Genomic DNA, 23,239 nt, shown 5'->3' on the forward strand with positions numbered 1-23,239 from the left:
GTGAGGCTCCCATTAATGGTAGTGGAAGGTTCAGGACTGAGCCCATCAGGGTGAAATTGGCTAAAGGAGATCCAGCTGGAAAATGGTTGCCTGAGTGAAGTCCTGAGCAAATATCTGGAGGTTTTTTGGGAAGGCCTTGTGCAATCAAAGGAGTCAAGGCAAAATTGCACATAACCTGGAGGCTGTCCCAAAGTTTAGCAAAGCCCGACTGGCATCTTTTGCGTTAAGGAAAAGATCGATGCCAAAATCAAAGGAATAATAAAACTGATTCAGTTCGTGGAATGGACGGCACCCATGTTTCCTATCTTAAAGCCAGGTGGCGCGGTGTGCCTTTGTGGCAAATTCAAATGGACGATAAATCATTACTCTCAGCTAGATAAGTACCCAATTCCCAGGTTTGAGGACCTGCTTGCAAAGTTAGCAGAAGGACTCCTATTCACAAAACTGGACATGAACCACGCATTGCTGCAACTATGGCTGGACAAGGATTCGCAAAAATTCACCACAATAAATGCGCTGAAAGGCATCTTCCAGTATAAAAGATTGCCCTTCGGAGTTTCATCAGCTTGTGCCATATTCCAAAGGACCATGGAGGGTATCCTACAGGGGTTACCACAAGTTGCCATTTACCTACACAATGCAGGTAAATGCAGAACCTGAAGGAAGTTCTCAGGAGCTTTGCAGCAGTGGGACCACGCCTGAAAAGGGAGAAATGCATCTTTTAGCATCACAAGTAACATTGTCTCGGATACAAAGTGGAAAAGTCGGGTTTACATCCTCTGGAGGATCGGATGTGAGCAACAAAAGATGCCCAGGCTCCCACAACCATCCAGGAGCTATGGTCATTTTTAGGACTGGTAAAATACTACTGGAAATTAATGCAGAACAGGGCCTCCATTCTGGATCCCCTCCACTGGTTGCTGAAGAAGGGAGAAACTTGGGAATGGTCGGCCCACCAGGACAGGGCCTTTGAGAAAATTAAACAACAACTCTCATCCGAAAATGTATTGTTACATCATGATTCCAAGAAGGAATTGGTACTCACCTGTGATGTGTCCCCATATGGAGTAGTGCAGTTCTGGCACACAGGTGGCAGAATGGACAAAAGTAGCCAATAGTGTGTGCCTCCAGGACTCTGGCAATGGTAGAACAAAGATATGCCCAGATTGGAAAGGAAAGACTGGTGGTAATCTTTGCAATCAAAAAATGTCACCGGTGTTTATATGGGTGAAAATTTACAATCGTAACAGATCATAAACCCTTGCTGGGACTACTGAAGGAAGACAAAGCAGTGCCACCGATAGCATCAGCCTGGATCCAGCATTGGGCCTTATTGCTGGCAGCATATCAGTATCGATTGGAGCAACGACCAGGGACTAGAATGGCAAATGCCGATGCCTTAAGCAGGCTACCATTACTGGACATCCCATCATTGGTACTCAGAATGGAGGAGACCTTTTCTGATGATAATAGATGCCCATTCCAAGTGGTTAGATGTCTATAAACTAAATTCGGCAAACATGATGGCAACCGTTGAGAAACTACGCAGCTCATTCGCAATGCATGGGATCCCAGAGGTATTAGTTTCCGATAATGGTTCAGTGTTCACCAGCCTAGTTAACAAAATTAATTAAATCAAATGGAATCCAGCATATCAAGACAGCACCTTATCACCCTACGTCAAATGGGCGAGCAGAGAGAGCAATCCAGACGTTAAATGCCGGGTTGAAAAAACAGCCAGCGGCCTCAATAGAGACAAAACACTCAAGGTGGTTATTTGACTACAGGACCACTTCACACACCACCACTGGAATGGTGCCAGCAGAGTTACTGATTGGCAGATGGTTTCACACCAGACTGAGCCAATGGCTGCCAAACCTGGGAAGAAAGGTAGAAAGACACCAGGAAGCTGAATGCAGGGGCCATAACAACACTCGCCGAGAGAGGCACTTTGAAGTGGGAGAGAGAGGGTTTGGGTCAGAAATTATGAAAATGGACCTGCCTGGATAACCGGAACAGTCGTGTCCAGGACTGGATCGGTACCCTACCAAGTACATATAGGCGAGGCGGTGGTAGGCAAACACCTGGACCAGGAGCAAGCCTCAAGTTCTCCACCTGTTCCAGAGCTGAGTCTGCCCTACAGCCCTCAGGATGAGCAGAGCCCCCCTCAACAAACCAGTATCGCCTCCTCCTGCGCACTTGATGGGGACACTGTCCGAAATGGATACGGGACAAAGCTGCCGTGATTTCCCCTGCCACCTGAAGTGGATGAGGAACCAGACTCTGGCGTTCAGGGCCAAAGACAGGGGCATCTGAGTTGGAGGTTCCTGATCCAGCGCTCAAGCGGAGGAAAAGACCCCTGAGGGAAGCAAATCGAGGGGATTCCTCAGCATTTTGGGGGAGAGCCAGACTAATGTATGGTGTAAATAAAGTAGCTTGGTGAAGGACTCTTGCTTCCGTGGAGTTATTACAATGAACAAGTTTGATGCTCTGTCCCTCACTGTCCATCTGCGTCTGATTCATCTTGAGCCTCACGATGTGGAGGTAGAACTGCCTCTTCTTATTCTCCTTATAATCCTGGAATCGATCATCATTATGGTGGATTCCTGATCCTGTCTCACCCAAAACTCATTACCTGTGATGACAAATCAGGACTTAAAAAGGACATGGACAAGTTGAAGTGGGCAGTTAGATGGCAGATGAAGTTCAATGGAGAGAAGTATAAGATGATGCATTTTTGGTAACGTTCTTAAAAGGGTGTTGGAACAGAGTGTATCTGTGTATTAGTCATTGAAGGTAGCAGGACAGGTGCAGAGGGCAGTTGATGTAAGTGTTCGGAAAATGCAGATAATTTTAAGGGATTTATATTTATATTGGTCAACAGTGGAAACTGGTTTAAGGACGTTTAATTTCATGTTCCGGTGCTTGGAAGGTTAGATTCATGCTGGACGCTTGGGGTTGGTTTCAACTCCAACAGTGATTCTATTGTGCATCGAGAGGGCTACAGCGTGAAAAGGAAATAAACCAGCAGTGGTTGCTTAGCAACTAGGACCTCCTACGATAAGGAAGCTTTTAATTTTTAAGTTAGTTAATTTGATTGCAGTTGGAGATAGGTAGTGAGAGAGATAACAACTTTGATGGATATGCTAGAAGCAGTTGGTTTTAGAAGGCTAGAGGGAACACCTCTCTTAGCCTTGCTTAAAGAAAAGCCATGCTATGGAGTAATGGTTGAGAAAACAAATGCCAGAACCTAAAGTCCAACTAGTTAAGGAGACGAGAGAAATGAAGAGAAGCTTCTAAGATGTCCAGAGTTAATGGAAGAGAGGAAACTGGGAGCCAGAATATATTATTGTTCATTAAAACCACAGAATAGAAAAGGCAGTGGATGATGCAAGACCAGAAAAATATCTGCAGTAGTACCAAGGTTTGTGAGAACTTTCTAAAATTTGGGAGACATTATTTGAAATAATTGTGGAAATTGGTGGCTGGACCGCAGCGTTTGTGTAAAAGCCTTTTAAGACGAAGAAAACCTGAAAGTGAAACTTTGATGGGAATAGCATGGGAAAGCAGAATTTTAAAGAAGACTTGAAAGTGTGATTTTTTGAAAACTAAGGTGGCACAGTGGTTAGAAGGAAAGTTGGTGCAAACTCGATAGTTTGAATAGCCTCTTTATCCACTCTAAGGATTCTATGGTTTTATTTTGCAGAAATATACTTTATTCATATCTGAAAGACATTACAAAACATTTTCAATGATCATAACAGTGCAGTTCAACAATATTTATATTTTCTCCTGAGGTCAAAATTCATGCTGAGTTCAGTTTGAGAACATTACTCATGTTTCAATATTTTCATGACCAAGTCTAAAATTACTTATAAATTACGTACATTGGTCATGTACCACTCTGCGGTGCTTCAGTAAAGTTACACATTCTTAGAAATATACATACTAATGTATTTTGTTCGAGTTACACCTGAACCGTGTTATGAATAAAGGTTGCTATGATAAAAAGATCCCTAATTTAGCAGTGCAATTACTCCTTTCTCTCACATTTATGCCAAAATAGAAATATTATTGGGGGTCTAGTCTGTTTTCATAATACACCTTGAGGCTTCTTATCTGGCATCCTAACAGTGGTGGTAAAGCATCTGTGGACTGTGATGTAGGTGAATAATTTATTGATGAGTTTGCTATGCTAATTTCTATGCTATTGCCTGAACAAATTTTCAGTGCTGATGAAATGAGTCTGTTCTGGCAGTAGTCCCTTGGAAAACTCTCAGCAATGGCTGAGGCGAATACGTCAATGGGTGTTTGGGGTATGAAGGATAGGTTGACTGCTCTTCATTGTGCCAGTGAGGCTGGCTAGCACAAATGTAAATTGAATGTCATGAAGAAGAGTCCATATCCTCAGTATTTCAAAGGTAGTTGGACATTATCTGTTCTCTACTATGTTAATCAGTGTTTGGGTAACCAGGGACATATTTTCTGATTGGTTTGTATCTGAGGCATGTGGATATTGTTGGATAGCTGGACTTGAAGAAAACAGTAAAATCATGTGGTTCCTGGGCAGTTGTTCAGCAAGTAGCCCTGCTGAACTGCTGAAGAACTTTTGCTGCTTATTTTGCCCCACCCAGCGTGAATTTAATTGACTGACCAAAGCATTGTTCAGTCCATGAAATGTAAATATTAAGACTGTTTCTTGAATGTTATTCGAAGTGCTGGGAATAAAGGCCTGCGAGTTAAGGATACTATCTATTATTGCCAGTACTTGGTTGATAAAGACACCTTGACCAATGACTGGTTCAAACTTTGGCCCGCAACAATGTTCATTGAAGATGCTAATATTAAGGAAGACTTTGTAGGTTTTCCTGTGAATAATGGAAACAGTCTGATTGACCAACCATATTAGTATGCAAAAGGAATATCAGTTGGATGCGTGAATATGCTGGAGGCCCCAGATGTGGAGGAAGTGTTTAACGTTAACACTGCTCTTGCAATGCATTTTTTGACTGATGAACAGATGGCAGAAATCGAGAACAACTTGTAAATAAAGTAGTGAATGTGGTAGAGAAAGTGCCCATAGGTCACAATATTAAAATGTGTGATAGATCTACATGAACCACATGCATTTATAAGTGAGCAAGAAGTATGTCAATCTCTCAATGAAAAGACAAAACTTATGAAACGAAAACCAATGTCACTGAGGCATATGAAGCTGGGGGAAGTATTCAAGAATGCTTCCAGCAAAGCACATCAACATTCTGCTCCTCTCCTACAAACAGAATTATAGATGGCATCACAGATGGGAACTTACTGCAGCTACACCATATTTACTATTCGATGATGTATTTTTCTAGCCATTTTATTGACATTAGACAACAGCTAGTCTATTGTAATGCAAGTGAGCCTAGTCCTAGATATGGTATTCAGAAACCAAAATTCTCTGAAACATAGTAGTCCCCAAGGATTTTGAACAATGGATATTCAACCTGCACGACACTATTTCAAATCCTCAAGTGCCCTTTCCAAAATCTCGTTGTTGCAACTGAAAGCAGATGTCAAAACAGAAGTGAATAGATTTTTGGGCCCTCAGAATTAAAGCATATGGGGATATTTAAGAACCATGGAGAAGATGAGTCATAACCAATGGCAGAGCAGGCTCAATGACCTACATTAGCTCCTATTCCTTATGTTATAAATGGATCTACATATTATGACATTGCATTCAAAAAAGTTGCTAATGCGTGTAAAATGACCACAATAAAGCAACATAACGGTTGCCTGAAAATAACGGTTGAGTTTGAAACCAAAGATTTGTTTACAAATTACACTCAGCATTGTCAGGTTTTGAGTGATTGCATCTCCTTCTGTGTTGCTGTCAAATAGGTAAATGCACTAAGACGACAGGAAAGAATGATTAAGAACCGTGAATCAGCATGCTTGTCCCGGAGGAAGAAGAAGGAATATTTGCTGAATCTTGAGCACAGGCTGAAATCTGCACTAGTTGAAAATGCGAAGCTGAAGAATGAAAATGGTTCTCTTCAAAAGCAGCTCCAAGAGCTGATGTCAGAGGTAAGTCATGTTCCAACTGACTTCAGTGCAGAATAATTTTGAGTCTGAACATTGAGTTCACTGTAGGTTGAAAAGCTGATTTTTGGGTCATGGAGGTCACGATAGTGTCATTGAGAAGACCTAGCTTAACTTCAGTCAGTGCTAAAAATATTTTTTCAAGTTATAATTTGTCACAAATGTCACAAAGCACAACACATGCAATTAATTACTTTCAAATGTGGTGCCTGTTAAATGTATAAATGTGGCAATGATTTTGCAAACAGCAAGATTCCATAAGCATCTGAGATCAAGGGACACTCGAGCAATATTTGATCAAGGCACAAATGTTTGCTAGAATATTGGCACAGAATCACACTCTTTTGTGACTCGTGCCATTGGCTTGCTGGTACCTATGGTTGAGGCAGGCAGGGTTTCAGTTTAACATGTCCAATAAAGGGCAGCTCATTTCACAGTGCAGCAATGGTTCATTGCAGTGTCAGTTAAGATTGTTCTCCACGTTGCTGGAGAAAAGACTTCGCACCGTTAGTTGAGTTGCAGTCATTTACATAATATTATACTATTTGGGTGCCATCCAAGTGTTCATGGAGTAACTTGTCTCACTAAATAAAAACCAGTGCACAGTGTGTTTTATTATGACATGTATAAATTAGCTACGTAGATTGTTAGTAAAACTCCAAATAAAGTTTTATAAGTGATTTTTCTGAAGGATTTCCACTGCTGTCTTTTGGGGTAAACTTGACTAACTGATGTGCACAAGGCAACATAAATCTGCAAGCATATTTCTGATGTTGAAGTTATTTGTTATTGACCCATGTTCAGCCACAAGCTGTGCTTTATGTGAAGCACAAAATATAGCTGGAACTTTCTCCTGATGTAGCTGGTTTCACAGTGATTTGTTTGGTCCAATGGTTTTCTGCTCTGGCTTCAAAAAAGTCATCACGTTGCACCGTCAGGAACAGCCAAAGAGTTTGTTCACTGCATAAATGTGAAAATGCTCAGGGGCTATTGCATTGCAATTTGGACTATTGTGCTGTTCAAAGTGCAGCTTCCCTACCAGTTAGGGCAAACTGGCAACTCACTGAGCTGAACCAGGATGCATCTCAACTCATCTGCTGTTGATACTCTCAACTATTCCTTTGTTTCTTCTAAGACTTGACTATTCAAATGCTGTCATGGCCAGCCTCTCATTTTCTAGTCTCTCTCAGCTTGAGTTAAGAGCATAAGAAATAGGAGCAGGAGTAGGCCATCTAGCCCTTCGAGCCTGCCCCGCCATTCAATAAGATCATGGCTGATCTGAAGTGGCTCAGTTCCACTTTCCCGCTTTCTCCCCATAACCCTTAATTCCCTTGCCTACCAAAAACCTATCTACCCATGACTTAAATATATTTAGCGAGGTAGCCTCCACCACTTCAACGGGCAGAGAATTCCAGAGATTCACCACCCTTTGAGTGAAGAAGTTCCTCCTCAACTCCGTTCTAAACTGTTCCACCCTTATCTTGAGGCTGTGCCCTCTAGTCCTGCTGTCCTTTCTGAGCGGGAAGAATCTCTCTACCTCTACCCTATCCATCCCCTTCATTATCTTATACGTCTCTGTAAGATCCCCCCTCATCCTTCTAAACTCCGAGTACACACCCAGTCTATTTAGTCTCTCTTCATAGTCCAACTCCCTCATCTCCGGTATCAGCCCAGTGAACTTCCTCTGCACTCCCTCCAAGGCCAAAATATCCTTGCGCAAGTGCGGCGACCAAAACTGCACACAGTACTCCAGCTGCGGCCTCACCAGTGCTCTGTACAGTTGCAGCAAGTTCATCCAAAATCGCTGCCTGTTGCCGAACTCTCTCAGCAAGTCTGACATTAGGTCCCTATCTGGCAGGTTTGGAGATAACCACCTTTAATGTTGGTTGTTGAAGCAGGGGCAGAAATAGATGTGACGGAGTTGGAAAGACACAGTCTTAATGATGGTGCAGACCTATGGTCAGAAGTTGTGTCAAATGCAGTGCCAGGGTTGGGTGCAGCCTGGTTCAGCTCAGTGAGTTGCCAGTGAGAGGGATGCGGCTGGTGGCTTGTCAACAAGAGTTTCTTATGTGGACTGAAGGTAATGACTTTGGTCTTCTCAGTATTCTGTTTGAAGAAATTTCTGCTTGCTCAAGACTGGATGTTGGCTAAGCAGCCAAATGAGTTAAAATAGTGCAGCGTTTAGGAAAGGTGGTAGTGAGGTATAAAACTGGGTACTGTATAATTATATGCACATGAAAATAACAAGTATGAAAAATGAAAATGATAGCTAATATCACCATGTTATTTCTTAGATGCATTGCTCTGGTGGGACCTAAATGTTTGAAATTTAAAACACCTTTCTTGCTGGCGGATGGTCCTTTTAATTGTTTCGCTGAAGATTGTGCACTGCATGCTTTGAGAAATTTGCATAAAAGCTGAGCTGTGTTGGGAGGGTTCTGATACATGACAGGGTTATGTTTGGGAGGAAAAAATGAGTTGCCTGGCTGTCTTTATTTTATAGCCAATTTGGCTGGGAATGTTGAACAAATGGTTTAATGTTAAATGATCCAAAGTGAAGAAGCTTTGAAAGAAGTATATGTTTCTCCTGGGTTTTTCAAAAAAATCTAATGAGCAGCAAAGCGAAAACACAAAACAAAAAAAATTAAAAATTAAACTGCGTTCATGTCATGCAAAAGTATTTTTTGTTTGACTATAAAATGGCAGCATATCGGTTTGTGGTGCACAAAGTGAAATTAGACAGTGTGTGTGCAGTTGATGTGAGGAGAGAGTGTTGAGATAAAAGGGGCCTAAAGCCAGATGAAAAAGAGGGTTTGATAGTTCAACGCACTTGAAATCACTTGTATTTTTGATAAATGTAACCATTTCTCTTTCAGAATCAGCAACTAAAAGTTACTGCTCCAAAGCGCAGAGCTGTGTGCGCCATGGTATTGCTGGCCTTTATAGCACTCAGCTATTCTCCTGCAAGGTAAGTTGCAGCACTTAAAATTTACTGCTTTAGTTCCATATGTTGATGCAGGAACTGGCACTGTTAAGAGACCAAGGAACTAACTGTGGAGATGTTTAAGAATTATAATTTACCCTGAAGAAAATTACATGGATGTATGAATAGTTGATAGCATTGATGTTTTGTTGCGACAAGCTGCAAGAGTCCAGATTTTTATGAGCTGTACTTAATTAAAAGTTAGCATTACCACTTAAAGATAAGCTTCTTTAGTTGTAATCCTGCTGTTTAATTCCCAGGAGTTCTGAGACCTTTGCATGAGCTTGTCAATATGTTTTAGGTCACACTTGAATTGGCAGATTGAATGAAAGCTCATAATTGGATTGTGAGACCAAGATTTCAACAGGGAGCTGGTGTTTGGATGGCGGAAGAATAGTTTTTTTTTTGAATGCTTGACCGGTGAATGCTCATAAAAGGAGGTAGCATCGACCGTGCATTAGAGAATTCAGTGCCATTCAGGAACAAAAAAATTGAGTTCAGTGGTATAAAACAGTTGTCACCCATTGAGCCATTTTGAAAATTGATTTGTCAGAGTTGTGGCATTGCAGTTTTTCTTCACTGTTTTTCCAGCAATTGGGACTTAGGCCGGGTGTGCTGCCCTTGATGTGGAAAATTGTGCTTATATTGGCACGTTTATTACTGTTCCTCAGATTTGAGTCAAATACTGTATAAATGATGCTGTTGAGTATCCCAATTATTTCCATAAAGGCAACAGAGGGTTGTTAAATTCCAATTTTCATCCGTTTCTCAGAACCTGAGTCAGACTTTACCAATCATTAAGTTTTGATGGAAAGTTGAGAAGGCTGCTGACTCCAGACTGTTGCAGTACCACCTATTGATGTTTCATATTACTTTCATACTCCAAATCTAAACTCATGTTCCTCAATTCTTTAATGTGTTAGGAATCGAACCAGTAACTTATCCAAGTGCTGACTGAGAAAGTACTTATGGCAAGTTTGAAGAGGTTGATCTAGGTTTAGGTTTGCAATCAAACTTGCTAATTTGGTTGTCTGGTAGTGCAACAAAAGATGACCTTGCCACATCCAAATTATTAGTTCCTAATTATAAATGTGCATCACATCTGTTCCATACCCCTCTTCTTTTCAATTCGAGGGATGGATGTTGGAAGTATGAATAAATTCCAGTAGCTTGAGTTTTTATTTGTTGTAATTGCTCCACACTGCAACCTGATCTCCCTCCCTGCCCCAGAAGGAAAGAAATTGCATTTCACAACCACTAGATGTACCAAAGCCAATAAAATATTTTCCAAGTGCAGCTATTGTTGTTATGTTTATATGCAGTGAGCTCTCATAAACAAAAACCCAAACTATGCGTTTTTGTAATTGTGATTGAGGGATAACGATTGGCTCAGACACGGGGGATTGCTCCCCTGCTCCATTTGGGATGGTGCTAGGGGATCTTTCACATCCAACTGATGGGATGGGTGAGATCCTGGTTCAAGTTCTAATCTGCAAAATGACAGTACTGCACTGCAATGTCAGCTTTGAATTTTGCAGTGAAGTCCTGGAGTGGGACTTAAACTCTGTGACTCAGGTGAGAATGAGCTGCAGCTGGCAAACCAACAATTGAAGATTTAAGTTCCATTTCGTGATCTAAAGTACTGAGATTATCATTGCTCTTGATAAGTTGTCATTGCTCTTGCAACATTGTACAGTATTACACAAAACACTGTGAAAAATTTGCCCAAAGTATACCACAGTATTAGCTCCTTACATTCTGTTCTGGCATTTAAAAAGTTAAAAACAAACCAGGACAGAATTTCTGCACAGAACTTGTGTCCCACCTTGTTATGTTATAACAATTGGTTGGCTGATGTTTGGAACCCCACACTAATTACAGATAATTGTGTGGTTACTGTGTGTATGTATCTATTGGCAGCCCAGCAAATTTAATGACTAGTTGTTGAAGGCTTATTTATTTCTGGCCTCTTTCTTCTCCTTGAATCTTTATCTGCCTGCTTTCCCTTGCAATCATTGAGTCTTTGGCTGAATCTATCTGAAATTTTCTTAGCATGTTCACTGTGTGTGACAATTATGCAGTTGGTCAGGACAGAAGACCATGGAAGTGCATTAGAATTATTAACTGGCAAAGAAGTTTGCTTTTCCTGTAAATGTTCATCAGATTTATTTGCAGTTGAGCCTGAAACAAGAATAATGTTTTGCTACATTGCAACATAGAAGATCCTTGCAGTGGCATTAGTGTTGAGCCAATTGCAGAAATTATGTTAAAGTTTGATATCCATGCTTTTATATAGCTATCAGGACACAGATAAAATTTTAAAATAAGTAGATGTCAAGTTCACCTTGGCGACATCGGTAACACAGAAGCAAAAAAATCAAAAGTAAACAAAACTGGAACATTTCTACCAGCCTTTGCAAGTACATGAAAACCAAAAGCTCTTTTTAAATGATCTTTTGGGTGAGTATTCATTTTACAAAAAGCAACAGAGTTAAATTGCAGGTTAAATTGCTTTTGATTTATCGCTTTCTCAGTTTTTTTTAACTTTGCACGTCCATCTTCTTGCAGCTCTAATATTTACGTTAGTTAGATTTTTAAAAAAATTGCTTGTCTGCCCTTAACCTCATACTATTCCGTGTAATTTCCCAGAAAGCAGCCAACATTTAAAAACTTGTTTTGGATCCTTTCCATTGTTTATGTATTCACTAAATAGCATGACCCAAACAGTACTTAATGTTTGATATCAGCAATGTTTTATAATTGGCTCTTTCTTGTACTTCGTATTGTATGGTTGAGGCGATTAGCTGCTCATCACAGTGGTCACAATCCCAGAATTGATGGCTGACATCTCTATGAAGATGATTCACTTAACAACAAATACCCTGGCTGCATTGTATTCCTTAGTTGGTATTCCAGTTGGTTATCTGCAGTCCTCTCCTTGATTCTAAAATTCTGTGTTTCGCACATAAATGTCTCAAAAGTTAAGTAAATGTTTTCTGAAAATCTCATATCATGATCCACTCCTCTCTTGGATTGCAGTACCAGCCTGATGCATGCAGAGTAGTGAATGATGACTTTGAAGTTCAGCTAAGACCATTGTTAATATTGCCTGGTTGTGAATTATATTCTGTGTAGGCAGGAGGTGGGTCTGTATACGTACATGTAAACACTTGTGGGAATTTTTGACATTGGGATAGGTTTTTTCCCCCTTTTCTTGAATTGTTTTGTAAAAGGCCATATTTTGAAGAAAATCCAGCAGACAGCTTGAGATGTTGAAGTTACCCTTCCTCAGGTGTAAAACCCCAATTGTGTAGGGCTGTTTTCTGTAGATGTTTTTTGCCACTCTGATCCAGAACTAGATGCACGTCTGACTTTGTGGTTGTGGGGGAATTTTGAGGAGACTTTGAAGTTGAGGTGCAAATTGTCCACAGAGCCTTGAATCCTACAAGAATTGCAACAAGTTAGTTTGTTGCTACTTGCCTTTAGTTTCACTATTCTCATTGTTTTAGTTGGACATGGGTCCCCAGAGCATTACCCAGGATCTTTGGATTACTAGTTCACTGACAATACCGCTGTCTCCCTATGGAGATGCTGAAGTTCTCCTGAAGGCTTTGGAGAGCAGCAGAACCAATGTCAGTAATGTCAGAGCGTTGAAAAGGCAATGGATCATGAGAAGCCAGAAAGTAGTGCTCAGGTTTGTGAGAAATTACCGCAGTTTGGGAGATGTTATTTGAAGCAATTGTGGAAATCAGTGGCTGGACTTCTGGAGTTTGTGTAAAAGCATTTAAGACAAAGCAAATCTGAAGGAAAAGGTGTTAACTCTGAAAGCAAAACCTCGAAGGAAGCAATGGAAGAAAAGCATAATGTGAAAGAAGATTTGAAAATGTGACTTCGGAAAGTGGAATTTGAAATCACTCGTGTGGAAATTCTTTGAGGAGGTAACAAGGAAGTTAGATGAAGGAAAGCCAGTGAGCATGATTTATTTAGATTTCCAAAAGACCTTTGACAAGGTGTTACATAAGACACTGTTAATAAGTTAAGAGTCCATGATGTTAAGGGTAAGATCCTGGTGTGGGTAGAGGATTGGCTGACTGGCAGAAGGCAGAAAGTGGGGATAAAGAGGTCTTTTTTAGGATGACAGCTGGTGACTAGTGGTGTGCCTCAGTGGCCAGTACTGGGACCACAGTTTTTCATGATGTACATTGATGATTTGGAGGGAGAAACTGAAGGCACTTTTGCTAAGTTTGCAGATGATACAAAGATATGTAGAGGGACAGGTAATAGTGAGGAAGCAGGGGAGCTGCAGAAGGATTTGGATACATTAGGAGAGTGGGCAAAGAAGTGGCAGATGGAATACAATGTGGAAAAGTGTGAGGTTATGTACATGGGAAGAAGGGATGGAGGCATAGAGTATTTTCGAAATGGGGAATTGCTTAGGAAATTGGAAACACAAAGGTACTTCGGAGTCATTGTTCAAGATTCTCTTCAGGTTTATATGCAGGTTCAGTTGGCAGTTAGGAAGGCAAATGCAATGTTAGCATTCATGTCGAGAAGGCTGGAATACAAGAGCAGGGATGTGCTTAGGTTGTATCAGGCTCTGGTCATACCCCATTTGGAGTATTGTGAGCAATTTTGGGCCCCATATCTAAGGAAGCATGTGCTGGCCTTGGAAAGGGTCCAGAGGAGGTTCACAGAAATGATCCCTGGAATTGAAGAGCTTGTATGAGGATTGGTTGAGGACTTTGTGTCTGTACTCGTTGGAATTAAAGGGTTGGATACTATGAGGCTGAGATACTGTGGACATGGAGAGGATGTTTCCATTCTAGAGAAAAACTAGAACCAGAGGGCACACCCTCAAGCTAAAGGGATGATCGTTTAAAACAGAGATGAGGAAGAATTTCTTCAGCCAGGAAGTGGTGAATCTGTGGAACTCTTTGCCATAGAAGGCTGTGGAAGCCAGGTCATTGAGTGTCTTGAAGACTGAGATAGATAGGTTGTTGATTAATAAGGGGATCAGAGGTTTGGGGAAAAGGCAGGAGAATGGGGATGTGAAATGTATCAGCCATGATTGAATGGTGGAGCAGACTCGATGGGCTGAGTGGCTTAATTCTGCTCCTATGTCTTATAGTCTTATGGAAGCCAGATGGCGTTCAGGGAAACATGGTGGCTCATGGTATGAGAACCATTTGGGGGAATTTTGAGGAGAAATCCCCAGATGTATTTTGGGTTTAGAGAGGAGTGTGTCTTACCACAGTCATCTTGCGTGCTGAAAAACAACTTTGTGTGTTAATGAGACCATCATAACTTAAGATGTTCTTTGTGATCCATGCTAATCTTAAAATATGTAAGTAATTGTTAACCTAAGGGGAGAGTGAAGGAGTATCACTATCCAATTTTTGTGTTTAATGTTTTTTCTTGTTGCTAATACTAAGTAGTGGTCCTGTGATTCTCTTCCTCATACTTTATAAATTTTAAAATTTGCAGATGAAGGGAAATTTGGCAGTACTATGAATTTTGAGGAGCATATTGATAGATATGAGTACAGCATTGCAGAATCAGCATGGCTTCATGAAGGGGAAATCATGCCTGACAAACTTATTATCATTCTTTGAGATGGTAACGAACGAGCAGGATTGACAAAGGGAAACCAGTGTATGTAATATACTTGGATTTCAAAATTTTTTCAAAAGTTAGCACAGCAAGGTTGCTTAATAAGAGCCCATTGTGTTGGAGGTAGTATATTAGAATAGAAAGAGAATTGGCGATAGAGAGAGAGTTTAAGAGGAGCATTTTCAGAATGGCAACCTATAATTAGTGGAGTGCCTCAAGGATCAGTGCTGGGGGCACAATTAGTTACAACATATTAATGACATGGATGAGGGAAGTGAATGTACTATTGTCAAGTTTGCAGATGACACAAAAATAGATGGAAAGAGCGGTGACGGTGATACAAGGAGTCTACAGAGGGATATAGACAGATTAAATGAATGGGCAAACATTTGGCAGATGGAATATGATGCAGGAAAATATGAAGTTGTGCGTTTTGGTGGAAGGAGTAAACATGCTGAATGTTACTTAAATTGAGAAAGGCTACAGAAAGCTCCAGCAACGTGGGATTTGGGAGTCGCTGTGCATAAATCACAAAAAGCTAGCATGCAATAGGGAAGTCAATGAATAGCCTTTAGTTCAAAGGCAATGGAGTTTAGAAATCTGGAAGTGTTCCTAAAACTATACAAGGCAGCTAGACCTCATCTGGAATATTGTGAACAGTTTTGGTCCCCTCATCTAAGGAAAGGTATACTGATAATGGAGGTTGTCCAGAGAAGGTTCACTTGGTTGATCCTTGATACGGAGGGATTTTCTTGAGAGGAGAGGTTGTGCAAGTTGGGCCTCTACTCTTTGGAGCTCAAAAGCATGAGGGGTGACCTTATTGAAACGTGTAGGATTCTCAGGAGGCTTGACGGCGCTGAGTGTTTTGATTTGATTTATTATTGTCACATGTATTAGTCTACAGTGAAAAGTATTGTGCTTTGCATGCTAAACAGACAAAGCATACTGTACATAGGGAAGGAATGGTGTGAGTGCAGTGTTACAGTCATAGCTGGGGTCAGAGAAAGATCAACTTAATGCAAGGTGGGTCCATTCAAAAGTATGATGGCAGCAGGGAAGAAGGGTGTTTCCCTTTGTGGGAGAGACCAGGACCAGAGGGTATAATCTCAGAGTAAAATGTTGCCCCTTAAGACAGAGATGAGGAGGAATTGCTTCTCTCAGGGTACTAAATCTTCGGAATTCTTTCCTGCAGAGGACTGTGGAGGCTGGGTTGTCATGTTCAAGGCTGAGGTAGACAGATTTTCAGTCAGTAAGGAAATCAGGGGTTATGGGGAGAAGGTGGGAAAGTGGAGCTGAGGCATATCAGATTAGTCAAGATTTCAATCAATGGTGGAGCAGACTTGATAAGCTGAATGGCCGACTTCTGCTGCTACATCGTATGGTCATAGGCTGGTGGAAAATGGGTGATAAGGCAGACAAAATGCAGTACAGTGAAGTGTGTAGGATGAATTTTCCTACGAATGAGGAGAGGCAGTATAAACTGAAGGGCACAATTCTAAATGGTGTAACAACAGAGACATCTGGAATACGTGTGAAAATTGTTGAAGGTGGTAAAGCAAGTTGAAAAAGTTGGTTTAATATGCATTCAAGATCCTGGCCTTTATAATTTATTTATTTATTTATTATACAATAAATGTAATGATACTGAGGGGTCTAGAAGAAGTGAGGGACTTGAGAGTGAATGTCCACCAATTCCTAAGGTAGAGGGACAGGCTGATAAGCTGGTCAAGAGTAATATGAAATCCTTTGATTTCTTAGCTGAGGCATAGAATATAAGTGTAGGAAGGTTGTATTGGAGCTATATGAATATTAGTTAGGCTACAATTCAAGTATTGTTTGCAGTTCAGGTGAGCTGGTTGCATAAGGGATATAATTGCATTAGCGAGGGACAGTGGAGAAATATGGGGATATTTCCAGAATTGAAAAATTGCAGCTATGAGGAAAATTGGACAGGCTGGGGCTGTTATCCTTGGGACAGAGGAGGCTGAGGGGAGATTTGATTGAGATGTACAAAATTGTGAGGGGCCTGGCTAGAGCAGATGGAAAGCAAGTGCAGTGTCTTGGGGACATAAACTTGCAGCGGGATCTTGATCAATTGGGCCAGTGGGCTGATGAATGGCAGATGGAGTTTAATTTAGACAAATGTGAGTTTTGCATTTTGGTAGATAAAACCAGGACAGGACTTACTCAGTTAATGGTAGGGTGTTGGGGAGAGTTACAGAACAAAGAGATCTAGGAGTGCATGTTCATAGCTCCTTGAAAGTGGAGTCATAGGTGAACAGAGTGGTGAAGAAGGCATTCGGCATGCTTGGTTTCATGGGTCAGAACATTGAAAACAGGAGTTGGGATGCCTTGTTGAAGTTGTACAAGACATTGGTAAGGCCACACTTGGAATACAGTGTGCAATTCTGGTCACCCTATTATAGAAAGGCTATTATTAAACTAAAAAGAGTGCAGAAAAGATTTACTAGGATGTTACCCGGTCTTGATGGATTGAGTTGTAAGGAGAGGCTGAATTGACAGGGACTTTTCTCTCTGGAGTGTAAGAGAGTGAGGGGTAACGTTATAGAGGTCTATAAAATAATGAAGGGCATAGACAAGGTAGATAGTCAATATCTTTTCCCAAAGGTAGGGGAGTCTAAAACTAGAGGGCATAGGTTTAAGGTGAGAGGGGAGAGATACAAAAGTGTCCAGAGGGGCAATTTTTTCACATAGAGGGTGATGAGTGTCTGGAACAAGCTGCTAGAGGTAGTAGTAGAGGTGGGTACAATTTTATCTTCTAAAAGCATTTAATAGTTACATGGGTACGATGGGAAGAGAGGGATATGGGCCAAATGTGGGCGATTGGGATTATCTTAGGGGTTTATAAAAGAAAGGCAGCATGGACGAGTTGGGCTGAAGGGCCTGTCTCCATGCTGTAAACCTCTGAATCTCTACCAATCACTTGAAATAAAGATGAGGAAAAGCATTTTTTATCCTGATGGTTTTCGGGCGGTCATCAACACTCTGTCTGTAAGGGTAATAGATGCAGAAACCCAAAACACATGCAAAAGATGAGTGGATATGCACTTCTTATGCAGGGCTAAGGATCAAATGCTGGAATGTAGGATTAAGCTGGATGGCACATTCCTCGTCTGGTGCAGGCACAATAGGCCAAGTGGCTTCTTTCGGTGCCATAACCTTTCTATGATTCCATGACACTAATTTAAGCTGAATGGCAAAAGAACCAATAAAGCCCTGAGCGAAAGCTTGCTTATGCAGTGAGTGATTATGATTTGGAATACACTGCCACATTCTGGTGTGGTAGGTACAGATTCAATTGTGATCTTCAAAAAGAAATTGGATCAGCGTCTAAAAACAGGTCAAAATTGCTGGGCTTTTACGAAGGGCAAAGCAATGGGAAGAGCAGAATTGCTCTGAAACAACCAATACAGAAATGATGGGCTGAATGGCTTTGTGTCGTAATGGTTCCATGATTTTAAGTTATTTTGTTTATGTTCAACGACCAACAAGGCAGATAATTTGAATTCGGAAAACTGTTAGTTCATGTTACAGCAAGGGCACTGTTTCAAATCAATGTTTAAATACGCAGTGTGACTGACTGTATAAAGGTGCATGTTCATTGTGGAAGCAACTGTTAGAATTACCAATTGAAATTATTTGCAAGTATTGAAAAAAGCAAAAAATACTAAATATTACAATGATTTTAAAGAAAATGAACATGTCATTGTGTTGCAGAGTTATGGGTAACGAGATGTTGCACTGCAGTATATCACTTAATGAACTATTGAGTGCAGGTACCAAATCAATCTGAAGTTGTGCCAGCAAGATTGAAATGCATCTTCAGGAAATTAAAGCATGTAATTTTAGCTGGTTTTCATTTTTGAGTAATGGAGAAATTGAAAATTGGATTTTTTGGCAACAATCATAAAATAATATTGTTGTACTGGAGAATATTTTGAACAGAGAGAACGATGCAAACTGATAAATTATATGGGGCTGCAAAATTTGATTTGCTCTGTGAATCTCAGGGGATTGAGAGAGGACTTAATTTCCATAAAATTATTAAGTGTCATGGATAATGTGAGAAAACAAATCATAAAATGCTTACCGCACAGGGGGAGACCATTCATCATATCATGTTCATGGCAGCTCTCTTGAAGAGTAACTTGCTCGTCCCTCTTCTCTGCCTTTTCCCCTTAATTGAATCTGCTTTGATCACAATCAGACAATGCATTCCAGATCCCAACCAATTGTTGTGCAAAACTGGTTTTCTGCATGTTGCCGTTGGGTTCTTTTACTCTTCACTTATCATCTGGTTCTGAACTCTTGTATCACTGAGAGCAGTTTGTCTTCATCTTCTTTGACTAGCCACCTCATGATTCTGGCATGAGTGAAACCAGCCCCATCCATCCCTTGTTGTGGGGGCTTTGTGATCAATGGATCATAAAGCATCGGAGGTGTTTATTCAGCCCCTTGTGCATGTGCTAGCTCTTTGAAATAGTTATCAAAGTTGTTTCTCATCTTTTTTCCCAAAGGCCCTGCAGGTATATCCAATTTCTTTTTGCAAATTAGCATTGAATCGATTACAGCATCCTTTATTGATGTGCTTGCTGTACGTCTAAAACATCTCCTTATCTCTCCTCTAGCTATTCTGCTATTTATCTTAAATCTGTCTTCTGGATACATCATTCCTGCCAATGACGTTTTGTTCACCCAAAATAAACTTGGATAATTTTGAATAATTATATTAAATACTTCTGCCGCAGGAGAATAATCCCAGCTTCTCTGACCTCTCCACAACTCAAACTCCTGATATGACAATGAATTATTTTTACACTTTCTTGTTAACTAGCACATAATTAACCTGGCATTTCAAATCACGTGACTGACATTTCCAATGTTACAGTCATGACATTGAATGTAAATCTTCAAAATTAGCATTTATATGTAATAAAACCTTTTGTTTTTAGCGATGGAATCACAAGCTTGAAGTAATATTCAGCAATATGAACAAGGCTAGTTTCTATACATCTTATCTACATCACAAATGGTAGAATATTTATGATATTGTACTGAAATTTTCAACACTAGTATCCAGTCCTCTGTCTCTCCTCAGCTTTCTTGAATAGCACGTGTTCAATGGTGATTGCCCTTTATTGTTGACAATGAATCACTCCTAGTCATGTTCCATGCATGATGCCTGTTGAATATTAAGTTGTTTTTTTAGTTGAATGTTGCAACAAAAAAAATCAAGTGGATTGGTGCACTGTCTTTTTGGGAAATTTATAATGCACATGTTATATCACTGTGCTGCATTGCAAATGTAGTTCGGATTTGGTGTCAGGTAAGAGTTTGTGAGCAGAAAATCTTCCCACACCATTGACATCATGTTGACTGCAGTGTGTAAAGCCATTTAGCTTCCAAAATGCAGCTCCTTGTGTCAGTAGTGCTGTTCCATCTTCGTCCTACTTTTAGTCTTTGTGAAAGCCTATCTTGATCAAGGCCAATCATTTTTATGTTGGTATTTTACTGGCACTCGGACTTTGGTAGCGCTTCTCCCTTGCTTTAAAATTGGTTTATGAAGGAGAGGAGCTCGTTACTCAGACTCAAATTTGTTACAGCATGGAAAAATTGGTGCTGTGTAACTGACCCATCATGATCATTGTCATTGGACAGTGATTAGACCGACATTTAATTCCAGCTCAGATTCAATAATCTCTGATTTTATGGGTGTGAGGTGAAATGGATTTCAGCAGCTTGAACTGAATTCCCTGTGCACACAACTTTACCACACAAAATGAAGATTAATAACATTTGATGATCTAATTTAGCTAAGTGTGCACGGTGGCAGATCTCTGTGGTGCAGTCGCTGATGGAGGCCTGAAGGTGAGGTTTAAGCATCCCTTTTTAAGTTATTGTGCAAATGTGGATGTAGTGGGACTGAACCTGCAATTGTCATGGGCTGTATGTGGGGAGTGTTTGATCCTCATGATAAGTAGGATGTTTCAATCAATGAAGCCACCATCTGTCATCGTTTGAGTGTGAAATTAATTGAAGACAGATTTGCAGAACAAAACGTCTTCAAACATATCAGGCATAATATACATAAATCTGATAATCCATTTCAAAAGTAACCTTTTCTGTGTTTTTATTTAGTATTTGGGAGAGAAATTCTGGTGCACTGCAGTCCAGTGCTGGTTCTGCCACCCACAGTAGACACCTTTTGGGATTTTCTGACGGAAATAGAGCTGGAAGCTTTCAGGAAACAACTGAAAAATTTACTACAGACAACTACAGGTAATTTTATGGCAGCATGTATGCATGTTATTATTGTTGGATTTGGTTTTTTTTGAAGCTTGGCTGTTCGCAATCTGTTTCCTATAATGTAATTTGAAAACTAGTTAATTGATCTGAACTACGAAAAGCAAATGGCTGCCTTAAAGCTTTTCATCTTTTTTAATTTATTCACATATTAAGGCAACCATTTTGACTGTGGTGGCAACAATAGTGTATTTGGTTTTAGTTCTACATCATTTTATTTCCACATAAAACTATCTTGGGATGCTTCAAGGAGTGAGTACGCACCAAGAATAACTGGGAGAGTTAAAAGAAAAGTATGCAACTGTGGCTAAGCAGATAGCTTAAGAGAAGACAACTAAGAATGGAGCAAGCAGAAGTCAGATTAGGTGTTTGCGGAATGTGTTCCAGGGATTAGGATTTAGACAATAGTTGAAGAAGGAAGGATGTTTTGTTGTATTCCAAGCCTTTCAGTACTCTAACCTTGGCCTCAGAGTGGAAGAGGGAACAACATCATGAAGGTATTTGTGCATGAAGTTCAGGATTTTGAAATTGATGCATTGGGCGATGTACTCATGTCCATCAGTCAGGCTTGGGTTGGCGTCAGTGGCTGTGGGTGGGAGAGAATGAACTAACTGTGATAGAAGATGATGGCAGGAGAAGAACTAGGAGTTGGAGTTGGCAGACTGACTCAGAAGTGAAAGAAGTATAGTGTTAACTGCAGTTAAAGTCAAATTGTGCTATCTGATCAGAGTGAGGAACAGATGTAATGTTGCAAGGGTACAGATTTCTCATCGAACTTTAGTCTTCCACTGTTAACTGGAGGAAATTCTATGTATTTATTGAACAGGCCCTAATAGTGCTAAGGCAATTGTCATTACTAATTTACAGGTGGAGCTGGTTTTTGTCACTGTTGTATGTATATATTATGGAAACCAACCCCATCTTGTGGTTGATATCACTATCGGATAACTTAATGAGCCAAGGAGGGGGTGATAGATCGAACCTTGGGATGTACTGGAGGTATGGGACATGGTTTGAGAGACAGGTAGGAGTGGAGCAATGCAATGGAAGTCGATTGGAAGTAAATGACAAGAGATGGTGCAGTCAATTGTGTTCAGTGCCACGTAAAGACCAAAAAGGTTGACCACTTTGGAGTCCCATTGGAAACTAATTGGTAGTCTTCATCAGGGCTATCAGTGTTACAGAAATTTGAATGAACTTGTGCAAGCAATGTCGAGATGTATGATTATATGATTATTACTTTGACTGTGTCATTATACAATCAATGAAGGACTGGCAAAGTCTTAGGAGATAAGTATAGGAGGCTAGAGCAAAAACATCCTGTGACAGAAGTAGAAACTGATGCACTCAGATTCATAAGCATTTGTGAAGATCATTCAGATTTGGGAGTAACAGATTATCCAAACTATGTGGTATTAGGAAACTCTTCCCTTAGGGGAGGTGTGTGTGTCAGGTACCATCTTTGTCCAGCACTTCAGTTAGAAGGTTTTTTTTTAGTTTATCTTGTGCTGCTAGCCATTTAAGAACACAAGAACTCGGAGTAGGCCATCTGGCCCCTTGAGCTTGCTCCGCTAGTCAGTAAGTTCCTGGCTGATCTTTTTGTGGACCCAGCTCCGCTTAGCTGCCTGCTCACCATAACCCTTAATTCCTTGACTGTTCAAAATTGATATATCTTTTCCTTAAAAACATTGAACAAGGTCACCTCAACTGCTTCATTGGACAGGGAATTCCACAGATTCACAAATCTTTGTGTGAAGAAGTTTCTCCTCAACTCAGTCCTAAATCTGCTCCCTCTTATTTTGAGACTGTGCCCCCTAGTTCTAGTTTCACCCGCCAGTGGAAACAACCTCCCTGCTTCTACCTTATCTATTCCCTTCACAATTTTATATGTTTCTAAAAGATCACCCCTCATTCTTTTAAATTTCAATGACTGTCTACTCAGTTTCAAAGAACAAAGAACAACACAGCACGGGAAACAGGCCCTTCGGCCCAACGAGCCCGCGCCGCCGTCCCACTGTCTCAGTGACCTATTCATGATTTTAGTCTACGCCTAATGTGCAAGGATCAGGGAGGTCCAATTTAGGGACAATTTAGTACCCAATCAATCAGCCTAAAAGCACATCTTTGGGGATGTGGGAGGAAACCGGAGCACCCGAAGGAAACCCACGCAACCATGGGGAGAACGTGCAAACTCCCACAGACACAGGCCCAAATCCATGTGTCCGCACAGTAACA

General features: G+C 40.7%; 1 protein-coding gene across 2 annotated transcripts in view; it reads left to right on the forward strand.

Moving 5' to 3' along the window:
* atf6 (activating transcription factor 6) overlaps positions 1 to 23,239 on the forward strand; it is a 327,399-nt gene that overhangs the window by 94,919 nt on the left and 209,241 nt on the right. For both annotated transcript variants that reach the window (XM_080195966.1, XM_080195967.1), the window contains exons 8-10: positions 5,887 to 6,072; positions 8,964 to 9,055; positions 20,840 to 20,980. In XM_080195966.1, the coding sequence (XP_080052092.1) occupies positions 5,887 to 6,072; positions 8,964 to 9,055; positions 20,840 to 20,980 (419 nt within the window). The remainder of the gene's footprint in view (positions 1 to 5,886; positions 6,073 to 8,963; positions 9,056 to 20,839; positions 20,981 to 23,239) is intronic.

This window comes from Carcharhinus amblyrhynchos, chromosome 9 (genome assembly GCF_965287045.1).
Source record: "Carcharhinus amblyrhynchos chromosome 9, sCarAmb.v2.hapA, whole genome shotgun sequence".
In the NCBI taxonomy this organism is placed as follows: domain Eukaryota; kingdom Metazoa; phylum Chordata; class Chondrichthyes; order Carcharhiniformes; family Carcharhinidae; genus Carcharhinus; species Carcharhinus amblyrhynchos.